This window comes from Octopus sinensis, unplaced genomic scaffold, assembly GCF_006345805.1.
Source record: "Octopus sinensis unplaced genomic scaffold, ASM634580v1 Contig02842, whole genome shotgun sequence".
NCBI classification, from domain to species: Eukaryota; Metazoa; Mollusca; class Cephalopoda; order Octopoda; family Octopodidae; genus Octopus; species Octopus sinensis.
In genome coordinates, this window is record NW_021826031.1 from 586,473 (window position 1) to 596,102 (window position 9,630).

The following is a 9,630-nucleotide window of genomic DNA, read 5'->3' on the forward strand; positions in this document are numbered from 1 at the left end:
AAGATGGGTGGAAGTGGAATGCAAAGACGAAAGCCATGTTGAGATTCAGCAAGTGGGAGGAAAGGTTTTATGATGCTCAATACAACTCGCTCTGTTATTTTTGAAACCACTGAGATCAAAGAGATAGGTCGAAAAGAGGAGGGGTCAGAGGTATCACGATTTGGCTTTGGGATAGGGATGATGGTAGATTTCTTCCAAAGCATAGGAACCAGACCATGGTTGATCGAGTATTCGATTAAATTGGTCAGAGCCAGAAAGCCATTAGGACCCAGATTTTTTAGGTGGTGGATGGCAAGGCCATCAGGACCTCTGGCGTTAGAATTCCGCGAGTTAACAACAAGTTGCCTGGTAAATGATTCTGGGATGTTAATATAGTCAGTAGAATTGTCATTTGACTTATAATGTGATTTTCTTACGAAACGGAGATCCTTTGGGGTAGGAAGGTGACTGATTTTTGCATAATGGCGAATTAAGATGTTGGCTTGATCCTGGAAAGATAGGACAGATTTTTTGGTCGAGATACCGGTGGCATGTGAGAGGGGACATGTTTGCCTCGTGTGAATTTTCTTGAGGGTTCTCCAGAAAGCACGGGATCCAGTATTTGGGGTTATTGAAGTGATAAAATCATTCCATTCGTCAGTTTTTTCAGTTTTATTAAAAACTATATATGGGTTCAGTAAGCCAAATAGGGTGCCACGTTCTCTAAAAGGTTGGGAACTACTGATATAGAAGAAAGAGTTTCTGATTTAGAAGTCTTTATTAATAAAAATATCCAATATCCGAATATTATTAGTAAATCTAATATTTCTTATTTGCGGATCGACTAATACGTAGACTACATATGCTACTTTATTGTTTTTAGTCGGTTTATTTCCTTGGATAGGTTTTGATTTTCCTCCTCAAGTTCGTCTTTTTCCGACTGAATCTTCCTTAGCTTATTCTTAAAACTATCCACAGTATCTTCGAGTTCTTCGCAGTTTTTTTTAAGGGTTTTGTTCCGTGATATGAATGTGTCATTCTAGACTTTATCTGTGCCAGAAAACCTCGGACTTTGACCTGTTCAGATCTTCTTGCATTGTGTCTGCCAAAATAACGGACTCCTTTAACTTCTTGTTCGTTAATTTAAGTTTTTTCTCCGCTTCCCGTCGTTGCCTTGGAATAAGGAAGCTATTCAGTTTACCTTATTTCCTGTTCAAGTTCAGTCTCCATTGATGCCATTTTTCGCATTTTAGACTCCAAAGAATCTTTGTAACCCTTGACTTTTGTCAGTTCTTCTTGAATGGACATGAGTTGTTCAGTCAATTCTTTATTTTTCTTTTCGTTATCCGAATTTTGTGTCTTGTATTTTTCACAATTTGCTTTCTCCGCGGAGATTTGGTTACTGTACTGGTCTTTCTAGAAACAGTAATTGGGAAGTGGATATACAAGAATATTTGATTTACGCAATTCGTCTTCTAATTCTTCGTGATTAACTTTTTCTTCGTCCAATTCTTCTGCTAGGTTGTGATTGATTCTTTTCAGTTGAGAGATCTCAGATTGGGTTTGGGATAATTTTCCTTGTAGGGTTTCAAGTTCTTGATTTATTTCGTCTTTTTCAGAGGACATGTTTTTCTCACTTTGCTCCAAATTAGTGACCCGCGAGGTCATTTCTGCAACTGATTGTAACGCAGAGTTCAGTTTTGATTGAAGTTGACTGCATGATTCATTCAAAGAACTTTCGTTACTCTTGGCATTTTCCAAATCTTTTTGCATTTCTTTGCACAAATTCTAATCGTTAAATTCAAAAAGAGAACATTCTGCTTTTTGTTTTGTTTGGTCAAATTTTCAACAGTTGATTTTAATTCGTCCATTCTGCTTACAAATTCTTGCGATTCAATCTCCAATTTCTTTTTAGAGGCTAAAGCGGAAGCTTTGGCTCGACTCTCAGACTGGAGCTCCTGCTGCGTTTCTTCCATCTGTGAAACACATTATCTATATGAACACCTTCTTGTTGATAGATCGTAGTTTATTTTCCATTTCCTCGGACATTTCGTTAATTTTTCTAGAATAGTCGGTTCTTTCTGCCTGAAATGCCACCTCCTTCCGATTCAGTTCATTTTGAGTAGTAAATAATTCGTCCTGAAGTTCTTCATGATGAGAAGATATTTCCTCGTTTTTCTTCTTCAAGTCCCGTAGTTGTGCTTTCATGTTCACGTTCTAAACATAAATAGTCAAGGAAGACATCTGCCGCCTCCCCCGAGACAGTCGATTTCACATCCGCTAATTCCTTTGAAGTAGCGATCTGCCTTTTTGTCATCTCTTCAAGTTCGTTGTTCTTTTCGTCGCATGCTCGCGTCAACGAGAGACATTTGCTTTCAAGGTTTCTTAAATTTTGTTCAAATGTATCCCGCTCTTTTGTGAGGCTTGAAAATTGTACAATTTGAAACAAACTTTGTGTTTAGTGTCTTCACTTCGGACATGGCGGAGTCATATTTTTTTTGTTTTTTTGTAAGATTCGACATTTCGAGTTCAAGGGCTTCAATTTGGGAATTTGAGTCCGCCAACTTTCAAACTAATCACAAAAATAAACCTCATTTTGATACACCGTGCTTGCTTTTTCGATTTTGTGCTTGGCAGCCGAAATAATATCAAGTTCAGTCCTAACTGATTCTATTTCTTTTTGAAGTTTTTTTGTAATTTCTTCTATCCGCTCTTTTTCTTCGGTCAAAACAGAAACGTTACTGACGGCATCGTTGTACTGAAATGTGTTTGGAGGAATACTTTCGATTGAAGTGACATTATCTGTTTCCCTTTGGCCTCAGAATTCAATGCCTCTTCTTCGATGTGTTCGTTCAGTTCGTCGATAATGGCCTCCATTTTGTTCACTTGACTGTTCGCTTTGGACAGTGAATTCTTCTCGTCCTCGAGTTTGGACTTGATTTCTTCCAATTGGGAAGATGACTGTTTTAATTGTCGTTCAAGTTCGGTGTTTTTCTTTTCTGCGTCGTCTAACGCTTCGCTTATCCTTGATATTTCGGACTAAAAATAGTTCCCACTCATAATACCGCGTCCTTGGATTTCTGTTTAGACATGTCCGACTTGATTTTTTCTAGATCGGTTGCTTTTTGACCCAGTTCCATGATTTGCTGTTCAAGTTGTTTCCGTTTTTTATCAGCGTCTTGCTTGTTTTTGTTTAAACTGTCAACTTCTGCGGCCAATTCTTCTTTTTCAGTTTCAGTCACTTTAAGTTTTTTCATAAAATTGTTTTCACTCTAAACATAGTAGAATTTCTCGACCTTCTGAACTGATTCAACTTGATCGGTAAGACGACTGATTTCATCCACGGCCTTTTCTTAGCGATTCGCATGGCATCTTCATTTTCCGCACTGAGCTCTTCCATTTGTTTTTGGAGTAAATTTATTTTGGTATCTTTTTCTTTCATCAAGTTCCTCTCGGCTTGACTCAAATCCGCAGCCTCCTCTTCTTGAAGTCTCATTCCTTCCAATTCCTTGAAATCATTTATATTTCAAACGTTCATGAGAAAGTGTTTGGACTTTTCAAGGTTTTTTCGGGTTTCTATTTCCCCTTCAAGCTCCTCCTTTAACTCCTCCAGAGTAAATTTCAACTCACGGTTTTCCTTCATTGACTTTTCCTTTAGCATACTTTCTTCGTCCGCCCTATTAAATCATAAAAAACTATAGACTTTGCTGTTAAAAAGCTCAGTTGCTCATTGTTGGCCAAAATTTTCTGGTTCATGTATTGAATTGTCGTTTTTTGTTCCTCGACTTGTTCTTTCAACTCTCTCACGTCTGAGGCACCCTTCCGTTCGGCTTTTTGAGAATTCACTTTGTCCTGTGGAATATTAAAAGACTTTACAGTTATTTCACTCTGCAGCTGTGCTTGCAATTCGGAGACACTCGCTTCCAGTTTTTTGTTTATTTTTTGCATGTTTTTCTTTTGATCTTCTTCAGCGTGTAACAGTTCCTCCATTTTGATCAAATTAGATTCGGCAGTCTTATTTTCTTTTTTAAGCTTAGCATAATCTAATATTATGCACATTTTCAATCAAATGAGTTTTATTGGACAAATCGTCCGTTCGCTCCTGCAGTTTTTGTTCCAAATTGCCTTTTTCGTGCATTACCCGTCCATACTTATCTTCCTGCTCCCTCAACCTATCAATTACAGCATCCTATTCAATTACGTTTTCTCTGTTTCTGCGACTATTTCCTCCAATTCCTGCCTTTCTTTTATCACTTTTTTGGAATTTTGTTCAATTTCTTGCATTTCTTCGTTCATTTCTTCAATCAAACTGTTATATTCATTTTTCTTTTTGCTCAGATCGGCAAGTTCCTACTTTCAAGAGAAATCCTCACCTGCTCAAGTTCTTCATTTCTGTTAACTTCTTCTACAAGATTTGTAGACGCCTTTGAATTTTCTTGCTCTAATTTCGAAATTTGATCTATCAAGTTTTGTATTTGCGCGGTCAATTTTTTGACTTGTTCTTTGAGAGAGTTCATTTCATTCTCGACAGCTTTCTTCTCGTCGTCTTCTCTCTTGAAGTCGACGAGTGGGAGTAGCTATCGATATTATTCTCGAAGTAAACTTTAGTATACATCTTAAACCATCCCCACTCCCTTAGTCGATTATACCCTCGAAAGTTCTTTTGGATGACAACAACGCTGGAAAGTATATTCTGCAGTTTTAGGTAATGTCTATAATTATCTTAAGTCAAATTTGCACTTTTTGGCCAAAAACATTCGACATTTTGTGCACATGTCGATCATGATTGCATTGAGCTTAATATCTCTCTCTTCCTCCAAATTGGCCAATACTCCAGCTCGAAAAAATATTTTAGTTGTCCCAAGTCGGTAGAGGGTTGAGTCTAACTCAAGTTCCGCCAACTACCACAATTTCCTTAATTAAAGTACCATGTTCTCAGTGGCCTTTCGACTATCCATAAAATTATCCATTTCTTTTTTAAAGACTAGAATTGAATATCGTTGAAAAAAATCCTGGTAAATAATTCTGTTCGGGAATCCCTGACGACAAATTCGAATTCCCTCGAGCACTCCGTTGCAACGAAGTTGATCCAAAATAAGAGAATGGTCAATCATCGCAGGCTGAAATAAAAACGATAAATTTACCTTTTTCTGTAAGTTGGGTATTATACAGCGGACAAAATGGACTTTGGTATTGGTGAGAGTTTCAATCAACTTTGTCAATTGTCCTCTGTAAAGTTGAGAGACCGTCCGCAACATTCCACGTTTTTTACGCGAACTTTCTTCAGTGCCTATCGCAGAACGGCCTAAATGAAAAATAAAAATGCTCAGAAAACCTTCTTTCCATATCTCCGAGACAAGAGGGTTCGAAGAGGATTCAAGTATAGTCACAATGTTGTCGTTAAGTGGATCCGTGTTCTTAATTAGCCAATCTACGCAGAAATAGTCCACCTATAGTAGTTAATAAAGCTTAAACTCTGCCGGCATAGTGTTGGATACCAAAATCAGCAAATTTTTTTAGTTTTTCAGGAACAATGAATTTGTTCTTCTCTTTATTTTGCGAAATAAGTTTTTCAACGAATGATTTGTGTGTAGCTTTTGGAAACAAACATTCCTCGTCAAGCACCGATAAGATACCAAGAGGCTTAAAAATGCAAAAAAATCAAGACTTTCTCGATAAGTTCAATGGTGGGTTGCAGATCAAGTCCAAAGTCGATAAAATCCCAGCTAATATTTTCCTTTTTGTATTCCTCTTGTTCCATAATAAACATTGTATGATTGAACAACTGCTGTAATTTCTCATTGGTGAAATTTATGCACAACTGTTCGAATCCGTTGACCTAAAGGAAATGACTCCAAAAATGAACCGCAAAGACTTCGAATCCTGCAATATCCAAAATTCCAATGAAGTTTTCGTGAACCAATTTATTTTTGTTAAGCTGTTTATTGATCTTCACTACAATGTAATTAAACAGTTTCTCATAGGTTGCTTTCACAATTGACTCCACTGAAAAGACTGCCTGAGAACAATTTCGGAATTTACAATACCTGGTCCTTTGTCTGTGCCTTTTGTACAGTTTCAATCCCGACTTTGAACTTTGGCTTCAAAATAGCTTGAGTAAAAGCTCCAATTTGAATTCCTAATAAATGGCACATTTTTTGAGCATCTGTGAATGTAAATATAATTTGGAACATGAATTGTCCGGTAACGTCGCTTGGTCGCCGTTCCGTTCTTTTCCAAACTCTATTTTTCCAAAGGTCAAAATCCCAAAAAGAATTTTGTAAATATCTGCAATGTTAACAAAACTACCAACTATTCGTGACGTCTGACGAGATTCCAAGAACATTAAAAGCTTCTTGAGTTTCTTGAAAAAGTTTGGAGTCATCAATTCCTGGGACCTGGATATTTTTGTACGTCAAATATGGATAATTGCTCAGATCCTCGCACATAAATTCAGCTGAAACATGTTTCATGATTAATAAAACTCTTTAATTCTTGAGAAAAACCATTTGAGAGAATTTGATAGAAAATATGAAAACACCGTTCGTTCTCTGATTGCCTAACGACTCTACTTTTCTCCAACAAGTCTAAAATTTTCAAAATTCAAATTACATGTGTCAATGTTAACAGACGATATTAGCCCAGAAGAATTAAAGTTTATTTTAATGAATTTTCCCTTTAATAATTAGAAAAAAGTACAAATCTTGAAGAATTGTCATTTTTTATAGTTTTTGCGTTCCCAAAGGCCTCTAAGATTGGATTTGTTTGCAAAAGCCGCTCGTTCAAGTCTTCCTATTTGAGGATCAAAATAAAAAACTAACCCCAGCCACGTCGTGAGATTTTTCCGTTTTTGCAGCGACCTGAGCTAAAAATTGGATGATTTTTTTGGTATTTTCAGTTTTTCCCGCTCCAGACTCTCCCCTAATTTGATTACCGGGTAATCAGTACGTGCAAAGAATCGACTGATTGTCCCGATCTACGTGTTTTGTGCAACAAAGCTACCCTGGATCATATTTCTGTAAGCCTCAGACGCGATGGCGTACACGTGTGGAGGGAGCTCGGTCTTGCGTTTCGTGCTGTAGTGGTTGATGATTTGCGGTGTGTATATTGGCATCTTCCGGTAGGGGTTAATAACAACGCAGAACAGTCCAGAATAAGTCTGCTCATTAAAAATGGAAAATAGGCCATTTACATAAATTAGGCCAGCATTGTAGCGAAGACGGATATTGTGCAATACAGAGGCTTCATTTAGACACGTGAGCTCGGCCATGTCTTCAACTTTGTCAAATTTTGGTGGATTCATTTTGTGGACATCCATTTTTGTAACGTTTTTTATTTGACCATTTTCTAGCTTGACTTCAATAATTTCCCCGTCGATGTTCGTGATGCTTCCTGCAACAAAGCCTTTTTCTGGATCTGATATCCATGCCATTTTCTTTGATGACCATTCTTTTAGTGCAGATTCGTCAGAGAGTTCATTCTCTTTTCTGCAGAGATCTTTTAGCACATCTTGTGAGGTCATAATGAAGTTATTTCTTAATTTAAATTATTTATAAGAATTAATTCTATTTTAATTAATTGGCCTAGCCAATAAAAAATACTCCAAATTAAAATCTATTATTATTTATTAAATAAATTTTTTTGATGAGTTGAAAGATTTTTGAGAAAATAATGTTTTATTTAGATTATCAGAACAAAAAAACTATTTAATTGTCAGGAGGGCTTTAGAGTCGGCTGATTTCCCTTTCATTTTAGAGCCAGTCGGCCTTTTTTGGAGCGACGGCAAGCATCCCGACATTCCTTTTTAGGGAAAGTAAGTACCTGGTTTGGGATGCCATTTGCGTCGAGTTTTCTTCGGCGACGATGCTACCAAAGACTTGCACCAATCCGGGATCTGTTAGTGCTCAGGCCGAAGAGTTAAAAAGGACGAAATACCTGTGTATTCGGGTCTCTTTTGAGTTTGTTCCTCTTGCCTTCGAAACCTCGTAAATCGTTGGCAAGGTCGCAACTCAACTCCTCACTGACTATGGTATGAGAATCTCTTCAAAAACAAACGACCGGAGGGAAAAGAGCTGGCTTTTTCAATGAATCACGGTAGCTGTATTTCGTGGAAACTGTCATTCAATATGCAGCGCGGTGTCGTTGACCTAGCCTCTTGACTATCCTTTCAGTCACTTTAGGTAGCATCTAACTTTGTTCTTGTTATCGTTTTTTATAAAATACACGATGTTACTCAGTCCACGTCTTAGCTGCCCATGAGATAAGTATAATGCCTGCTTATTGCTTGCCAATACGTGGAAGTAATTCTTTCGGAGTACTCTTCGGAAAATAAGGTCAATTTCATCGTACTCACTCGGCTCGAAATCGATCAGGCCTACGTAGTAGTTTAGCAATGAGATCGTGTACTCGTTCAAGGCATGGAATAAATTCCCTACATTTAGGCGAGTTTTGTATAACATTTCTGCCATACTACGCAACCCTCCACTTTATACTTTCTCGTTTCAGTTGTGATTAATGAAGCTGGGCACTCAACCACGCCAAGATACTTATACTCTTGGAGATCTTCAAGACTTTGACTAGGTCACCACACACAGGAGTGTCAGTCGTCAACTTGTATTTGAGCTCCAGACCCACGACCATCATATAACGTTCCAAGATTTTGCCCATCGAGTCTTTGCAGGCACTCCATAAAATTTCTGACCTCAGTAGCTACCACTTTAATCATCAACTGTTACATGTTGGGGATACATGTTATCTACTTTAGGCATAAAATAAGTGACCCCATTACATAAACACTCTGAAATTGAGCCAGGGTCAGATGTAAACTGTTCGATTGTTCGACACATGTAATCATTGATTGGTTTTCAATTTTATATAATGAAATTATACACCTTATGGTAGCCAACTATAACCCACACTCACTCCAACACAACCCATAAAGCGCAATAGTACTTGGGCCAAAATAAATCGCAATCTTCAATTAGCACAATAAGAAAAGTCAGTGCGAAGTCTGTAAGACAAAACTGACCGTCTCGTAAACTCGTTTAGGGTTACTTTACTGACCGTCCCAAGATATCTTTCGAGTCACTCTGCGGTCCGCAAAAGGGACAACACGATTCGCAGAGATATGCCTACTAAATATTTTCTTAACTTGCAAAAGTAGCAATAATTCGCTACTCTGGTTTTCTTGTTGTTCAGAAAACGGGGGCATCCCGTCGGAGTAACCCCAGCGCCAGTACTCTTCCGCAAGCCAGGAAGAGGCGTCTTGGCAACCTTCTTCACTGCATTCAACAATAAGTTGAGCTAAAGCGTCGATTGAAGCACTGAAGCAGGGTAGGCTACCGATTCCTGACCATCTGGAAGCTCTTTCCAACGATTGGAAAACTTTTTGGTGACAGGAAAATTGCACTGGCAGGGATTACATATTTCATCAGTTGAACAAATTGTTCGAGCGTGTTCTAAGAAAAAATTTTTATTACTCAATAAAATATAGATTCAAATCAGCTAAAAATAATATATTGCGTAGTATTTTTTTCAAATTAATGAAATTTGTGAAATTTTTTGGAATTGGATTAGGAAATTTTTTTTTTTTTAGAACGAGACTTTTTTTCAAAATGGGGAATAAGTTATACACGAATTAATAAAGAGCCT

General features: G+C 37.6%; 1 protein-coding gene and 1 pseudogene across 1 annotated transcript; both read right to left on the reverse strand.

The window, feature by feature from the left end:
- Positions 1-1,176: 1,176 nt before the first annotated feature.
- On the reverse strand, positions 1,177-1,955 carry LOC115227367 (myosin-9-like). Its single transcript, XM_029798229.1, has 3 exons — positions 1,860-1,955; positions 1,426-1,767; positions 1,177-1,395 (listed from the first exon to the last, which is right to left on the reverse strand). Exons 1-3 carry the CDS (start codon positions 1,953-1,955, stop codon positions 1,177-1,179), a joined length of 657 nt encoding a protein of 218 aa, XP_029654089.1.
- A 2,943-nt stretch (positions 1,956-4,898) lies between these two features.
- On the reverse strand, positions 4,899-7,423 carry LOC115227368 (annotated as a pseudogene).
- Positions 7,424-9,630: the final 2,207 nt, after the last annotated feature.

What these genes read in the sequence shown, in the direction of transcription:
- LOC115227367 (XM_029798229.1), bottom strand. Translation starts at nt 1,955, where the DNA reads ATGGAAGAAACGCAGCAGGAGCTCCAGTCTGAGAGTCGAGCCAAAGCT. An exon ending in AGATTGAATCGCAAGAATTT is followed by an intron (nt 1,768 to 1,859) that starts GTAAGCAGAATG and finishes TTTAACGATTAG; the next exon opens with AATTTGTGCAAAGAAATGCA. An exon ending in TGCGTAAATCAAATATTCTT is followed by an intron (nt 1,396 to 1,425) that starts GTATATCCACTT and finishes TACTGTTTCTAG; the next exon opens with AAAGACCAGTACAGTAACCA.